This window comes from Sinocyclocheilus anshuiensis, unplaced genomic scaffold, assembly GCF_001515605.1.
Source record: "Sinocyclocheilus anshuiensis isolate Anshui unplaced genomic scaffold, SAMN03320099.WGS_v1.1 scaffold1135, whole genome shotgun sequence".
Lineage (NCBI taxonomy): Eukaryota > Metazoa > Chordata > Actinopteri > Cypriniformes > Cyprinidae > Sinocyclocheilus > Sinocyclocheilus anshuiensis.
The window spans coordinates 840,636-857,667 of NW_015546093.1; the positions used below are offsets into that span (position 1 = coordinate 840,636).

Sequence of the window (17,032 nt, forward strand, 5' to 3'; positions counted from 1 at the left end):
TTATTTATTTCAATGAATGTAATCGATTAGATATCATAATATTTAGGCTATAATAGGCTATTATAATTCTGGTTGGTTTGTATTGGTGACGTAATATGTAAATGATATGCGTGCGGCCCGTGAGACTTGCACTTGGACCATAGTGCGGCCCAGTGGAAAAAAAGGTTGAGAACCACTGGCTGAGAGGCTGGCCAAAGCCAGCAAATGTCAATCACGTCATTCACTACAACCTGCGATCCCATCCGCGCCGTCTATTCCTTTAACGAAGACCCACTTCGGTGGTGTTGCGGGATGTCCAGGCGCTTTCTGAAACTCTATCGGCTTGCTTTTCGTTATCTCTGCGTGCCTGCGACTTCAGTTTCCGCCGTGCGCGTTTTTTCAAGTGCAGGAATTTTATTGTTAATCGCCTCAGGTCCCGTCTTTCACCAGACCACGTTGATAATTTCACTGAACAAATAAATAACGCATGGTCTGAGTAAGTAAAATGGGCACTGTTTCATTTTGTTTTTAGACAATATAGCCTACACAAAGTACGTTTTTAAAAGCCGTTTTAATGCTATCTCTTGATAAACCTTCCTATTGTTTTTGACTTGTTTTAATATGTTGGCTAACGTTATATATGAAGATGAAGAATTCTGTCAGGCTATTGATTGATTTTCCATTGTTCTGCATTTCCCCAGCTGATTTGAATAAATAAGCTATGCTTTGACCGACGTTGAGTGTATGCTCTTCTATTTCTTTTTAACGACCACCTAAAATGAAATGATGATAACGCGAGGCAAGTGTGCGGCAAGCGGAATTCATTGAGGGATTTGACAGTGTGATTCATAGATTAAGTATTTCAAATATAGGCTATTATATATGCCACACGCACGCACAGAGGGTTTTTTTTCTTAACATCTTTTGGGGGGTTCTTGCTTTTAGACTAGTCGACTAGTCGGATACAAAACTTTCGTTTAAACGACAGTCAAATTAGTCGTCGCGCACATCCCTAGTTTGAAGGCAGTCACATTAGTATTATGCAATCTACCACAGTGGGAATTTTCTTCAAGGGGTTTAGCTTTTTGTGATTTTATAGGCTCCCGCTGCTGATTTTACCATTGAAAAGCTCTCAGTGGCGTTGTAATCTAAAGAGATTAAACAACAAGCTTGTTGCTTGGTAAATTGCATCCCAAAGCAGCATTTCTCGTTTCCAGCGTGGAGTGTTTCAGACTCCCTTTGTGAAAAGAACGCTGATGTAATTATTGTTACAGTTATCTTTACAGTTAGCGTTCTTTGGGGCCTTACAATAGTAACTAATAGTAACTGATGACAAACAAATAGCTTTGGTATCAAAAAAATGTGTCATATCATATGTTTAACTGCCAAATGCTTTAAAGCTGTTTTACATTTAGATTTACATTTACATTTAGTCATTTAGCAGACGCTTTTATCCAAAGCGACTTACAAATGAGGACAATAAAAGCAGTCAAAACTAACAAAAGAGCAACAATATATAAGTGCAAATGACAAGTCTTTTGACAAGTGACAAAGTTTTGACAAGTTTTATCAAAGCACATGCTATCTCTAGTGTGGCACTTACGTTCATAACTATTTAAGACTTGCATTTGAAACGCAGGCTCCTCTGGGTCTCGCTGACATGTGATAACTCCATCTGCCCAGTTCTGACCTGCTAGTAAAACACCCTAATTGGCACTTCAGAGACTATGTAAAAATGAGTCACAGATGTTGCGATGTTGATTCTCTCCTGTGCTGCCGGGGCATTACATACTTTCTGCACAGTTTTATTGGTCTCCTTGTCTCCTGGCTCACGTGGCTTTAGCATGGCTGGGAAGGGAAATATTTCCCCGATGCCATTTTTAGATCCTTCCACACCATAATGCTGGCTGGTGATTACATAAAGAGGCCCAAGGCAGTGCTCTCCCCTGGTCACTGGTACACTGTAAACAAAACTGGTTATTTACAGCAGATGCAGCCTGCCCCATTCACACTGTGCTAGTAGATCACATTCATTAAATAATGGTATAATCAGTGAGTTGTCCAAGGTTTTGGGAGCCCAGAAACTTTATTGACTTTATTGTTCTGTGCATATTTCCACTGTTAATATGCTACTGTGATGGCCTTTCATTATATTTGTAGCATTTCCTGGATTAAACTAGGAAAGAAATAATATTACATAATATATTCCCTTGTATTTATGGGAAATGCCAAACTGCTGTTTCTGATGACTTCTTATCAGTCTGTGTGTATGATGTGTCTTCAGAATATCCTGTACAGATAACAATGGATCTCATAGATCTTTATTTTTGTTATTTTCAGTTGAAGAGTAGAGAGTAGTTCCTGCAGTGAGGGTTCATTGACCCCTCAGTTATTGATTTCTAGGATCTGATTAGTTTTGTGTAACTAGAGTTTTACTTGTAGTCTAAAGTCTGTTAATTGTAGCTTCTTTTGGCTAAGAACCACCCACTTAGACAGGAAACGTACAGTACCATTTGAAAGTTTGAGGTCGGTAAGATTTTTTAATGTTTTTGAAAGAAGTCTTTGCTCACCAAGACTGCATTCATTTGATCAAAAATACAGTAAAATCAGTAATATTTTAAAATATTATTACAATTTAAAGTAACAGTTTTCCATTTGAATGTATTTTAAAATAATTTTGAAACAGTAATTTATTCCTGTGATGGCAAAGCCATTACTCTAGTTACATGATCCTACAGAAATCAATCTAATATGCTGATTTGGTGCTCAAGCTGCATTTGTTATTATCAATGTTGAAAATAGTTTTGCTGTTTAATATTTTTGTGTGTGTGTTTTCAGGATTCTTTGATGAATAGAAAGTTCAAAAGTACAGCATTTGTTAGAAAAAGAAATCATCTGTGACAATATAAATAATACTGATACATTTAATACATCCTTGTTAAATAAAAGTAATCATTTATTTTAAAAATGACTAACCTAAACTTTTGAACTATATTGTAAATTCAAATTTAATCACCTCAGCAGAACCATAAGTGTATGGTTTGCCAGAGTTTTAATACAACCTTTGGTGTTCATTAGTGCAAGGCAAGCTCTGTTTAAGAAATAGAATATGCAAATGTTATGCATGTTTAAGAAATAGAACATGCAAATGTTATGCATGTGTCATTAGTGATAAATCGTATCTTGTTGTGTGTGTTCAGTTATAAGGAGGCGCAGGAGGAGTTGCTGGAGTTCCAAGAGGGGAGCAGAGAGCTGGAGACAGAACTGGAGACACAATTGGGCCAAGCGGAGCATCGCATCAGAGACCTGCAGGCGGACAACGAGAGACTGCAGCATGAGCTCGACTCGCTCAAGGTGAGAGTGTGTGAGCTGAACACAGACTGACTGTGTGTAAAGAACATTAAGGCGAGGACAAGTCTAATGAGTGTGTCTTTGCTTGCTCTTTCCTGTAGGAGAAGCTGGAGTATCAGTATGCTCAGAGCTATAAACAGGTCTCAGTGCTGGAGGACGACCTCAGCCAGACTCGAGGCATCAAGGAGCAGCTGCATAAATATGTCAGAGAGCTAGAGCAGGCCAATGACGACCTGGAGAGAGCTAAGAGGTCACTACTTCACCATATATTTCACTACTGTATCACAGCCAGAATGCTTCTCGAAAGATGACATAAAATGGCATTCACAATGCATTTAAAATCCATAATGTGATATAATTCCTAAAGAAATATATTTGGAGGGAAATTACACTACAGGTAAGAAGTTTTGGGTCAGTAGGATTTTTGTAAATAATTTTGAAAGATGCATTGAATTGATCAAAGATACAGTAACTGTTTTCTATTTTAATACATTTTAAAATTAATTTATTTCTGTGATGGCAAAGCTGATTTTCAACAGCCATTACTCCAGTCTTCAGCGTCCATTGGTCCTTCAGAAATCATTCTAATATGCTGATTTGGTGCTCAACAAACATTTATCATCAATGCTGAAAACAGGAGGGCTGCTTAATATTGAATATAGATTTATTTTTTAGGATTCTTTGATGCATAGAGGGAAGAGAAGAAGAATTTATTTGAAATAGAAGGCTTTTGTAATATCATAAATGTCTTTACTGTCACTTTTGATCAATGTAATGCATCCTTGCAGAATAAAAATATTAACTTATTGCTGAATTATTATTATTATTATTATTAACAAAAAAAATCTTACCCTAAAAATTTGAAATCCCTTTGTTGTTATCAGCAGAAAAAAATAGTTTAATGGAAAGTGAAACTTAAATTCTGATGAAAGTTTATAAAAAAATAAACATTCTTAAAATAATGTACACTGATGAATTGTGCACAGTGACACATTAAGAAATGAAAATTGGCTCTATTTTGATTATATGTTGTCTTCTGCCCTGGTAGGTTGTATGCCTTTCCACTATTCTGTTGTAATTTATAGTTTTATTCCGCTATGTTTTGCTACCACAGAGCCACGATTACATCTCTGGAGGACTTTGAGCAAAGGCTGAACCAGGCCATCGAGAGGAACGCCTTTCTGGAGAGTGAACTGGATGAGAAGGAGTCTCTCCTGGTGTCTGTGCAGAGACTAAAAGATGAAGCTAGAGGTATTTATCTTGTAATTACAGCTAGTTCCTCATTCCAGGCTGCTCAAGTGATGTTTACAGATCCAGTTCTTCTGTGACTGTCACTAAAAAACTTTTCCTGTCTGCTTGTGGAATGAAGTCATGTTACATACTCAGACCAACATTATATTCTGCAAGTGAAAGTTACGGATCTATATCTCGCTCATTATCTTAACATGCATTTGTAGATTTGCGGCAAGAGCTTGCAGTGCGAGAGAGCCGGCCCGAGGTCACACGAATGTCGGCCCCCAGCTCTCCAACTCCAGACAATGACAAAACGGACTCTGCAGTCCAGGCCTCCCTGTCTCTGCCGGCTACACCGATCAGCAAGAACCTGGACAATACTTTCACTAGCCAGACTGGTAGATGGCTACATTTCTTTCTGAGATGTATACGATGCCACATGTGTTTGCATGACTCACTTGGTTCTTGTCTTTTGCAGCTCTGGCCAACAGCTCCACTAATGCAGCCCTCACTCCATCTGCTAGAATATCAGCACTCAATATTGTTGGCGATTTACTGCGCAAAGTTGGGGTGTGTAAATGCTGTAGACTGAACTTTTGAAATATGAAAGTTATTCAGACAAATAATTGTTCCCAGTTTTGTTTGTGGATCACAGTGTGAATTTGGTGTCTAATCCAAATGTTTGTACTGTTTCATAGGCTTTAGAGTCTAAGCTCGCAGCCTGTCGAAATTTTGCCAGGGACCAGGCAGCCAGGAAGAACTATGTCACAAACATCAACGGCAATCTGATTAACGGAGCCATTTCAAATTACTCTCACTCTCTCCACACATCCTACTTTGACAAAGCGTGAGTCGGCTATTTTGTTCTGCCACAGTTCAGAAAACCCAATCAATAAACCTTTAGATGTTGATTAACAGTTACCTTATTTGATCTACGTTATCCATAATTACATTGTGTCATAGAAATCCTCCTGGTTTCTATTGAAAGCAGTTCACAGAAAGGCTATAAATAAGGATAAAAAAGGTTTCAGTACTCAATTGTTAATTTTCTTGTTTGTTTTTAATGTGAGGATTGAAATTAACTGCAGATTGATTGTAATAATGAGTTTAAGTGATGCAGGAGATAAAATTCTCTCAGACTTCTGTGTGTTTCTCTCCTCAGCAGAAGAGAGAGTGTCATTTTCCCTGCGTTGCTTCTGGGTAAATGATCCGACTAGCAGTTTTATGTGGGGGTCCATGCATGCTGGTTAACAACCCCCTACATATGACTTAAGAGTATAATAATCCACTAGGTTAAGATCATATCATCTCCACTAACATCTTGGTGGTGGCTCAAATAGTCTGTGAAGGTGCACTCCATAGGTTTGCTCAAATGTGGTTAATTTAACTAAATGTGAGAGGACTGGGCCAGTGTTTTGACTCTTGGCTGAAGATTCAAAACATGAACATTCTCTAAAAAAAAAAAAAAAGACACATTTATGGAGTTCACCCTGAGTGCTAAACTAAGAGTTTCTCTTCTCATCTGTCTGTCGGTATGAAATTAATTACAGGATTAGACAGTTATTAGATAGATCAAGTTCATTTTTCTTATTAAAGTCAACATGAAACGAGATTTGCAACTCGCCTTACTCCATAATATGACATATTTCTGAATGAAACAAAATATTCAATGAGAAGAAAACATATAGGGGTTACCTCTATGATTCATGCGGATAAGAGAAAAGTGGGCATTACTTATACTACTATTCACAAGTTTGGTCATTAAGATTTTTTTAAATAATAGAAATCTTTTGTAACATTATTAGTAAGTCGTTATATCACTTTTGCTCAGTTTAATGGATCTTTGCTGAATAAAAGTATTATTTTCTTTAAAAAAAAAAAAAAAAACATTTTTAACTGTAGTGTACAAAACAGATCAGTAGAGCTACAGTAGCTAAACCTGAGCATTAAATGTGAAATCAGCTGAAAATAAATAGTTTCAGAGGCAAACATTTGCGAAATATTAGGAAGACTAACATTTAAAAAAAAATTATTAGTTATGCATAATAACACCAGGAACTCGTATTATGAAAATAAACAGAATCCATTTTAATTTCATGTTGACTTTAAGCATGTTCTTCAAAATAAGAAGCTTTATTGCCATTTTATCTATTTGAGAAGACAAAAAGAGAGTCATCTCAAGAATATTTGAGGGTTTATTGAATCAGGAGGAGGATCCGCAGTGTTACGCATTCACTGCAGTGCTGAATCAGTGTGTCCTGTAGCTCGAGTATCAGTGGATGGTAAAGGGCACGGAGAGGATGCCCGGGGCTTGTGTTTCTGCTGCGTAAGACCTATCAGATCTATAGATGAGCTAAGATGATGCAGAGCGTTTAGATCTGGACAACAGGCCTTCGCAGTCTCCAGTACACTTTAGTGATTTGATTTTATAATGGTGCAGTACACTTATTATGTTTGTGTGTTTCAAGGTAACATGAACAGACACAGTGAAGCGTAGCTGTTGGACGTCATCAAATTACTTTTGTACTGATGGACAGTAGAGTGTTTGTGTCTGGTGTGTCTCCGGAGGCCGTATTGAGTGGTCTGGGCTGTTTTAGACCTCTGCCTGAGAAAATCTACAGTTTCAGAGCTATAGTTTGTTCTGCTTGCTTATCTACACCAATTCACTCTGACCTACTCGTGTGTGAGCTTTTCTACGCCTATTAACTATCCATTTGGTTTCGGGAAACCTTTCAATAGCCTGTTTCTGTCTCATAGAGCTATTTCGTGCTAAATTCTGTCTAGTTTATCCAGTTGGTGTGGACTGAAAAGAAATACTAGCGACAATTCTAACAGTAGTATGAATGGTCTGGAGGCTTGTATTGTACAGGGCACAAATGCCTCATTTGAAGCGTCTAACCTCAGTCTCATGTTTCTCTGAGCACAGCAGGAGAGTGAACGGTTTGGACCCCGGCACCGTGACGAACATCACAGCTCCGCCACTCTCCAACTCTCCATCCAGCGTGGTGCTCAGCGTGTGACCCTCAAACACACACAAACTCCATTATAACCACTTTACAGCAATATAACAATTCCTTTTAATACACTACTGAATCAAAGTCGAGATTACAGTGGGTTACATCGCAGTTAGTAATGGTAGCCCAACTGTAGCAGCACCTCATACTAGTCTCTATGTTGCAATATCCTACATTTTACTGCTGAAGTACTTGTTAATAGTTCATAAAAAATGTATAAACCCATCTAATATATTTATGGTTACTGTTAATTTAGATATAAGCATATATGTACATATTTAATTTAGTTTTCACTGTTCTTTGCAAATGTGATGTCTTTTACCACGGTCCAAAAATGTATTTATTGCTATAGTGTTGGATGGAAATATATGTGAAAGCTAAAAACAGAGGGATTTTACACTATTAATATACAGTGGGTACGGAAAGTATTCAGACCCCCTTAAATTTTTCACTCTTTGTTATATTGCAGCCATTTGCTAAAATCATTTAAGACACATGCAGTGTTTGTGTACAAGAAGGTAGACCTGATATATATATATATATATATATATGATATACTGTATATTGAAGGAGAAATGAAGATGAACGGTGGAGATCTGACTATCTAGACTTACATGTGCACTTATATGTCATGAAAACTGGTTTCCAGTTTTATCCCCAATTCTTCTGTCTTTTTTTTCCCAGTAGGATCTATAGTAAGTGCTAATGTGTGCCTCTGATGGGTAAACTTCCCCTGATACGTGGCCTGGTGTAAGCGTGAAAGATATTTGGAGTTGCACATGAAAGGTGTGTTTTGGCTCCAGCAGGTTTGCATGTTAAACACTGGTTCTGTCATGTTGACAATCGACTGCTGTAGTAATACTGTATGATGCATTTGCTATTTAGTCTCAGGTTGGTTTCCCAGCCTCATAGTATTTGTTGGAATATACATACCTTATTTTTTCTCCTTGTTGTGAATGACAAATCTTGTTCATTTTGGTTTGAATAGTGCAATGTGTTCTAAAAGCACTTTTTGTTACTTTTGTGTGCTCAAATAAATGGTAGTTTTCTCACAAGTCTGTGTTATTGTAACGAACACAAAAATGTTAACTGTGGTGTTACCACTGAAAAATCTTACAGTTAAAAGGACTTCAGAATAAGGCTTTTATGCCAGCCAGTGTTATTGTAGTATTATTTATATATACACTATTATAGTATCTATTAATATTTCTAAATATTTTTATAGATTTAGTTTTTTTTAATTCTAGTAATTAGTAATTTTAGTAAATATTAAGTTTTAGGAATTTTGTTATGTGCTTTTTATTGGTCTTGTACTTGTCTTGGGTTTATTTTTATTTCAGTTTTAGTAATTTTAGTACTTCAACTTTTTAGCACTTTCAACTTTCCTAATTTTCAGCTATGTTTTTATCTAATATTTTTATTTCAGCTTTATTCAAATTAACAAAAACTATTTTTAGCAGATTTACTTAACAATAACACTGATGCCAGCTGCAGTGTAACAATAGAATAAATTTAGAATAAGGCTTTATTGCCAACTGCACAGTGTAACAACATTTGTAATATTCAAAAAATTGTTTAAATGGGACATAAAATATTCAAAAAATTGAGCAAATTTATTTTTTTTAGGTTTTTAACTTTTAACTAGGTCTTTTCTAATATTCATAAATTGTTTGATAAATAAAATATATATTTTTTATATATATTTTCAATCAAATCCAAGTAGATTTTGTCAGTGGCAGGAATGAGGCACATACATATTTATTTGGCCCACTAATAATTACCACCATTTGCATCTTACATTTGTGTAATGTATAATCCTCTTGCAAATCCAGCCGTTACTGCTAAATATGATCAAGGCAATCAATTCAAATCATTGCTTGCTATATCACTCTTAGACTTTCCATGCAACTTCTGTCCCATTACAGCAATAACAGAACAATCAAGGAAAAGTTTTATAACACTTCACAAATCCTTATAGGCAAAAATGTCCCATGTTTTCTTCAGTGTTGGTTTCCTGCAGGCTTCCATTCAGTCGTCTCACCTGTCCCCTGCACTCTTCTCTGCATGCTCATCTATTTGTCTCCTCCTCCTCTCCAGCACCTCCAGCCGTTTGGCCTCATTGCGGGATCGTTCCTGCTCCCTGAGATCTGCAAGGTCCTCCATGAACAAATGTCTTCATGCATAAGGCAGAATAATGATATGAATGAGCAGACCCAACAGCAAAGATCTTATTAAGTTACAACGCTTGTAGGCAGCACTATAATGATAATCATTTAAAAAGCATTACATTGCATGCATTTATTCTGCAATTAATTCACAATAACTGCAATTTAGTATCATTTAATTTTCTACATTTACTTTGCAGTTCAGGTTTAACCACTTGGCATACACTGTTTAGTCCATTATTTCAGATGTTCAGTTATTCTGCTAGAATGTTCAGCATTCGAATGTACAGTAACCAACACAGATAACGCCTGTACTGAATCACAACTAGTTTTGTTCACACATAATTGCATACTGAATCTCAGACTAATCAAACACACCTTAACCAGGTAATCAAAGCCTTCAGATTCTTGGATTGATCCTTATATATGTTATATTTGATAATGTATCCGCAGTGTTTTGTCAGGACTCATTTTAACACGGACAAACTGCACAATATTGTGTATTGTTTTATCGTCTAAACATTATTATATACAGATGTGCACGTTGTGTCAATGTCAAGGGGGGGTGTTATCTCACCTATTCAGAAATGCCGTGGCCAAACCTACTAGCAGTGTCCCAAAAAGAATTGGTTTTGTGAGGCGCTTTCCAGTGGACAGTTTGGACTGTTTCATGCTGAAATTGTATAGTCTTCGTGTAAGCAAGCAGACAAAACAGCAAAAGTCTCAGCGAAACTAATTCTGACCTCCACACGGATGAATATATAATACTGCACATATCAACCCCAAGCATTACTTCCGGCTCGTGCGTTCAAAAATAGATTACTTCATTTATTCGCGATATTGCCTTAAGAATCAGGGGGATGTTCTGAATAGTTTACACAGTAAACTGTTTTGTTATTATATGATAGGCTACTTATACGCACATTAATGAGGGATCAAAGGAACTCCAGATGACGGGGGAAGTATTTCCTGACGGACCAGACGCGCAGAGCATGTGATGCGAAACTCCTCCTTGATCAAATCATGACATTCTGGATGAAATGCATCTGGATTTACTATCCGTATACAAACCGTTTCTGTAAATATGCAATTCAAAGTTTATTGCAGAAGCAAGAATAACTTTCGTCAGCGTTATTCTGCACAAGTACGTTGTCACTTGCAGCAGTCTCATCTCGCCTTTATTGCTATTATTGTTGGCTATCAGTCTGTTACATCAGTAAAACAAACTTTTTGTTGTATACGGTGTAATAAAAAACAGTATAACGAACTTTCTTGTAATATAATATAGGCAGAGCTGGTAGTAACTGATTACATAATCTGGATTACGTATTTAGATTCCAAAAATAGTACTTGTAATTAGATTAAATTACATTTTAAAATACTCATAATCAGACTATAGTTACTTTTTTATTGATTACATGATTACACATTATTCACACAATAGCAATAAATTATTCAAAATTTATTGATTCTCCCTAATTCCTCTTTTTCATCTTTTAAGTGTTCCTTTCTAAAATATCCTACCAGTTATACTACATTAGAAAGTCCTCCAGTTTTGTGGACATTCACACAAAGACCAGTCAGGATCAGGTGGCTGTAATTACACGGCCAGCTGAGAGTCCACACAGCATTTGACCACTGGATTTACAAAAATCATTTCAGTTTGAAGTGTTTTCTCAACATTTCTTGCATTAACTACTGATGAACACCTTAATTTTTATTTTAATTATCTTAAATTAAATTAAAATAAATCTTAAACTAAATTATTTTTTAGTAAGTGTTTTATTTTGATAGTTATTTGAAAATGAGCAAGAGGATGGCTAACCGCACACTGATCCACTCAAGACTAAAAAGTCTACAAAAACATATTTTTAATTTTTATAAACTGCATTGTGCAAAAGTGTATGTGAATTTAAAAAAATGGAAACAAGCAAGCAAACATTTCTGCACATTGCTATCTTCAGTGCTCACTTAACAAACAACATTCACCCTTTTTAAGTAGGTCAACAATTAAAGACAATCAACTGAATTCAGTTATCTCAGGTAAACCTCAATTAATCACAAGCAGAATTCCAAGAAAGTTTGATCATTCACATATATAGCAGAAATTTACAAGTATACAACTTCAAAGAATGACCAAACATTACAAATACAACAAACACAGCAGGAGAGGATTTTGAGGCTAAAGCCCAGAGCTTGTATATGGACTTTAAATCACGGGGTTATCCTAATAAGTGGCTTGACACTGCACTTGAGAAGGTTTCTAGCTTACAAAAACAAGAGGAAAGAAATTTGACTATAAAAGAAACAAGAATTTTTCATGTATGTTTAAATCCACATAGAGTCCACTGAGTAATGACATTAAAACTATTATCAAGAGTAATTGGCACATTATCCAAAGTGATCCCCAGTTATTGAATGTATTTAGTGATCAATCACTGACATGCTGACACCCACATCTCTTCTCCGACTACTCTTGTCGATACCCATGGTAATTTTCCATGTCACAACTGTACTTCCTGTACTAAGTATGTTAAATGTAAATCATTTACACATCCTCGTACACTAAAAACCTATAAGATTAGACAATTGATCACTTGTAAGAGTACATATGTTATTTACATTATCATGTCCATGTTTACAACTATATGTTGGCAAAACTATATGTGCATTACGCACAAGAATGATTGAACACACAAGTGCCATTAGGAGACAGGATGATACATCTTCAATTTCTCATCACTTTAAGTCTGCCAACCACTCTTTGTCTGACATGAAGTTCCTGGGCATCGAGAGGATTCTACCTCATAGAAGAGGCGGAGATAGAGATAAGAAGTTGTTGCAAAGGGAGGCTTTCTGGATCTTTGAACTTAAATCTTTATTTCCGGAGGGTATGAATGAAGAACTAGAACTCTTGTTTTTTGTAAAAAATTGGTATTGTCATTACTGCTTTATCTTCTCTCTCTCCTGCTGTGTTTGTTGTATTTGTAATGTTTGATCATTCTTTGAAGTTGTATACTTGTAAATTTCTGCTATATATGTGAATGATCAAACTTTCTTGGAATTCTGCTTGTGATTAATTGAGGTTTACCTGAGATAATTGAATTCAGCTGATTGTCTTTAATTGTTGACCTACTTAAAAAGGGTGACTGTTGTTTGACTTAAAAAGGGTGATTGTTGTTTGTTAAGTGAGCACTGAAGATAGCAATGTGCAGAAACGTTTGCTTGCTTGCTCGTGTCCATTTTTTTTAATTCACATACACTTTTGCACAATGCAATTTATACAAATTTAAAAGATGTTTTTGTAGACTTTTTAGTCTTGAGTGGATCAGTGTGCGGTTAGCCACCCTCTTGCTCATTTTCAAATATCCTACTGGCTCTACGCACCTGCAGTACAAGGAACTTTTTTTTTGGAGCGCTACAATTTTCTCGAGTTTTACATGATAGTTGTTATTTTAAAATGATTAAATTTTACATTTTTATGTTTTAATTATTAGCTTTTCATTAAACTCTCGAACCCCCTGTAGTTCTTTCAAGAGCCCCAGTTTGGGAAACCTTGACGTAATGTAATGCTTAGTGTACTTCATTATGTTAATAACAAAAACATTTTATTTTTCTTTGCATTTTTATATCAATATGGTAGATTCAAGATTATCCTATTTAAATCAATATGATAAATGAGTTAGGTCAAAAGTAATCTAAAAGTAATCAAAAAGTAGTCAGATTATATTACCTAAAATGTGTAATGTAATGGATTGTTACCAACTACATTTTTTGTCATGCAATTTGGAATTGGTAACGGATTACAAATTTCAAGTAATCTACCCAGCTCTTATTATAGTATATTTGTATTACAGTTCTATCTGTCTGTCCATGACAGTCGGTTGGTCTGTCTGTAGGTGTTAAACCCATGTTACCCATGATTCCTCTGTGATGGCAGGAAAGAATCGCTTCTCAGTGTCTGACAGGTTTGAGTACCTGCAGGGTCTGGTCACAGAGTTTCAGGACACTGACAGTGAGGGTATGCCAATGTTTGCAGACACACTACATATTTAAATATTTGTGCTTGAAGCAGTTTGCACATGCTATATTCCTTTACTTGACAGAATATAATCAGTACATAGAGTTATTATTTACAGCTGTCTTTCTAAAAAAAAGGTATTAGGTTACTAGGTTATTATGTACTGTCATTCGTTTCTTGGCAGAGGCTAAAGAGCAAGTGCTGGCAAACCCAAAAGGGTCTGGCTGCAGCTGGCGCTTGCACTCTCAGGCTTGCACTCACAGACACTTGCACTTCCGCTAGCGATGTCACTTGCGGTCTTTATTATTTTTTATTTTGTTCTATTTATTGATGACTTTTTGTTTGAATCTCTCAACATTTTACAACAGTAGCCAGGTAGTGAAGACAAGAAAAAAGAAACTAAATTACGAAGTCCCTTGCAATCGCCACTTGCACTCTCCGATACCTGCGACGTCTGAGAGTGCAAGCCTGAGAGTGCAAGCGCCAGATGCAGCCAGACCCTTCTCGGCAAACCTGGCCAACTTTGCCTACAATCCATCCAACATTGAAGCGCTGCGATTGCTCCAGGTCAATGAGCTCTTCTTGGACATGCTGACAGAAGAGAATGAGAACTTTGTGGAGTTTGGAATTGGTTAGTATAGCTGTTGTAATTGCTGTTATTATAATCTATTCACATGAACCAACAGAGTGTTTGAAATCCTACAGGTGGTTTGTGTAACTTCAGTAAGGAGCGGGAGTCCCGTGATCTGATCCTGAAAAGCGGCGGAGTCCCATTAGTGATATCCTGCCTGTCGAGTAACACAGATGAGACGGTTCTCTCTGCCATCACATTAATGAACCTCACCACAGCAACCTCGCGCGCTGAGACCACAGACAGCGCAGTGGTGCAGTGCATGCTGCGCTTCTCCCTCACACAGAACCCGCGCCTCAGGAACCTGGCGTCTGTCTTCCTGCAGGACTACTGACTACTGCACACAGGAACAAGTAGACAAAGCCAATCAGCGGTGGGGATTCCACTTCCAAAGAACTGAAGACTTTTGTTTTTGAATGTAATATTACAGTCTTCAGTGTCACATAACCCTTCTGAAATAATTTTAATATGCTGATTTGGTTCTCAATAAATATTTATTATCATCAATGTTGCAAACAGTTATGCTGATATAGTTTTTTTTTTTTTACTTTATACTTTTTTCAGAATTCTTTGATAAATAAAAACTTCAAAAGAACAGCATTTATTTAAAAAAGAAATCTTCTGTAACATTACATATGTTTTTCCTGTCCATTTTTGATCAATTTAATGCTTCCTTGCTGAATAAATGTATTAATTTCTTTCCAAAAATATTTTTTTTTACTGACCTCAAGGCTAGTGTATATTTATAGTAGTTGCATTCAAAATAGGCTTTCTTCCGAATACAAACAATTATGAACAAAGAAACAGATGCTGATATTGTTATTCTACTAATGGACACATGGGGGTGACTCAACATATTTAAGACTTTCACTCATGGTAGATTCCAAATTAAGTGATCCATTTACTGGAAGCAATGATGCCTTAAATCAATGCTAATTTTATGAAATATATTACACAGGCAAGCGAATGCATCCCATAATGACCTTGAGAAGCATGCAGTGAATGACGGATTCCATTTTTAGCTGCTAGGAAATTTTCACAATGATCACAATGAGGGAAAGTACCTCAACGCCAACAAAAAGACTAGAATTGTGCCTAAAATACCCTATTTTCAGATATTTCAGGAACATACAATGTAGAACATCTGTACTTCAGATTGAATATGGAGCAGATGTGCACAGAAACCAAACAAGATAATTAACCTTTAATGTCGCTCAAAAAAAAAAAGTTTCTTATAATAAAAATACTTCAGTTTAGCATATTTAAAATATAATGTAATTTTACATGAATAAATTACATATATATTTTTATTTAAAAATTTATTTTATTATCATAATTTATTATATATAATGATACTGAACTGATAAACTAATATAAAATAAATCAAGTAAAAATAAACGGATATAAAAAAAATCGAATGATATTAAATTGATACATTTAAATCCCTCCACCCCCTCCTTGCTTGATCAAACTAATTTTACCTGAAATATCATAAAATGTCTTCGTTTTACTTTTTTTATTTTATTTCCATGATTGAAAATATATTTTAAACTCTAGAATTTGGATTCCACTGTATATGTTAAGATTTGTGGAACTAACCTCTGATTTCTATGCCATTAAACTTTTGTTTTAATTTCAGTCAGTGTGCTTATATTACTCGTTTTGCACAGCCGAATATGGTAAAGGCCTTTTGCTAGCATTTTTCCACAAACTAGCCTAATGGCAAGCAGACAGCTGAATCAGGCCTGGGAGGCAGGTGAGGTATGTGGTGAGCACCTGAGAACTGGCACACCAGCTGTTGTTCTCTCGCTTTACAGTATCGCTTCAGGCTAAAACAAATCTTCCAAAAAACGAAGTAGATAATGTGCACTGGAAACAATTCATCACAGTGTCTTTAAAGAGACATAACCTCATCATGGCACAGGATGTCAATTTATGTTTACCAAACTGAATTACAAGTGCTGCCAGCTGGTGAGACTGTGACGTGCCAGACATTTATAATGTTTATTTGGAACATTTTAAGTGATTTTAAGTGAGTCATGAACTTTTGAACTCAAGTTAATAAAAAAAAAAAAAAAAAATGTATCATTTTTCATTTTAAGTGATTTTAAGTGAGTCATGAACTTTTGAACTCAAGTTAATAAAAAAAAAAAAAAAACTGTATCATCTTTAATAACCATGATTTCAGTGTCAAATATCATATTAAACTTTGCGCACCACAATACCTACTACTAGCCAAACACTAGTTGCACAATCTAGTGTGAATGTGGACTTGGAAATACCAAGACATACACTTTGCCAATAAAATGTTACATTTAAGCAAACACTAGATTCCGCCTAACCTAAGAAAAGCTGAGGCACTCATAAACAGATCGGAGGACTATCAGGTCTTTGAACCAAAAAGGAACAAGGATACAACATTTGTTACACATAATCCAACCTCAGTTGGCCACTGTGAAAATGTTTGTTGAAGCATGTGGGAAAAAAATACTGGGTGATTCCACAGTGCACTTTATTTTCTTTAAATTTTTTCTTGAATACTGGACATAGTTGAAATTAAAGGACACATTTATGCAGAGCAATGCACCTCTCTACTCCATGAAACGCTCCACTGCAGACAAAAGAAAAACCTCCATTT

General features: G+C 35.9%; 2 protein-coding genes across 4 annotated transcripts in view; both read left to right on the forward strand.

The window, feature by feature from the left end:
* The window catches only part of LOC107700135 (nuclear distribution protein nudE-like 1-A), a 15,889-nt gene extending 7,459 nt beyond the window's left edge, over nt 1–8,430 (forward strand). The window contains exons 3-10 of one of the 3 annotated variants that reach the window (XM_016501674.1): nt 3,180–3,333; nt 3,432–3,580; nt 4,445–4,581; nt 4,788–4,961; nt 5,042–5,133; nt 5,262–5,410; nt 5,729–5,763; nt 7,490–7,576. In XM_016501674.1, coding sequence (XP_016357160.1) covers nt 3,180–3,333; nt 3,432–3,580; nt 4,445–4,581; nt 4,788–4,961; nt 5,042–5,133; nt 5,262–5,410; nt 5,729–5,763; nt 7,490–7,500 — 901 coding nt within the window. In that variant the 3' untranslated portion in view covers nt 7,501–7,576. Of the gene's footprint in view, nt 1–3,179; nt 3,334–3,431; nt 3,581–4,444; nt 4,582–4,787; nt 4,962–5,041; nt 5,134–5,261; nt 5,411–5,728; nt 5,764–7,489; nt 7,990–8,068 lie in introns of those variants that run through there. The other 2 variants (XM_016501673.1, XM_016501671.1) reach the window with 2 other exon arrangements.
* Nucleotides 8,431–13,675: 5,245 nt separating this feature from the next.
* LOC107700114 (armadillo repeat-containing protein 7-like) lies at nt 13,676–14,767 on the forward strand. Its single transcript, XM_016501646.1, has 3 exons — nt 13,676–13,763; nt 14,251–14,394; nt 14,469–14,767. The coding sequence occupies exons 1-3, from the start codon at nt 13,676–13,678 to the stop codon at nt 14,726–14,728; spliced, it is 492 nt and encodes a 163-aa protein (XP_016357132.1). The 3' UTR covers nt 14,729–14,767.
* The last annotated feature ends 2,265 nt before the right edge of the window (nt 14,768–17,032 follow it).

Excerpts from the sequence above, each read along its gene's own strand:
- LOC107700114 (XM_016501646.1), top strand. The coding sequence starts at position 13,676 with ATGGCAGGAAAGAATCGCTTCTCAGTGTCTGACAGGTTTGAGTACCTG. Across the intron at positions 13,764-14,250 it reads TCAGGACACTGACAGTGAGG|ATGCAGCCAGACCCTTCTCG; the intron begins GTATGCCAATGT and ends TGCAAGCGCCAG. Across the intron at positions 14,395-14,468 it reads CTTTGTGGAGTTTGGAATTG|GTGGTTTGTGTAACTTCAGT; the intron begins GTTAGTATAGCT and ends GAAATCCTACAG.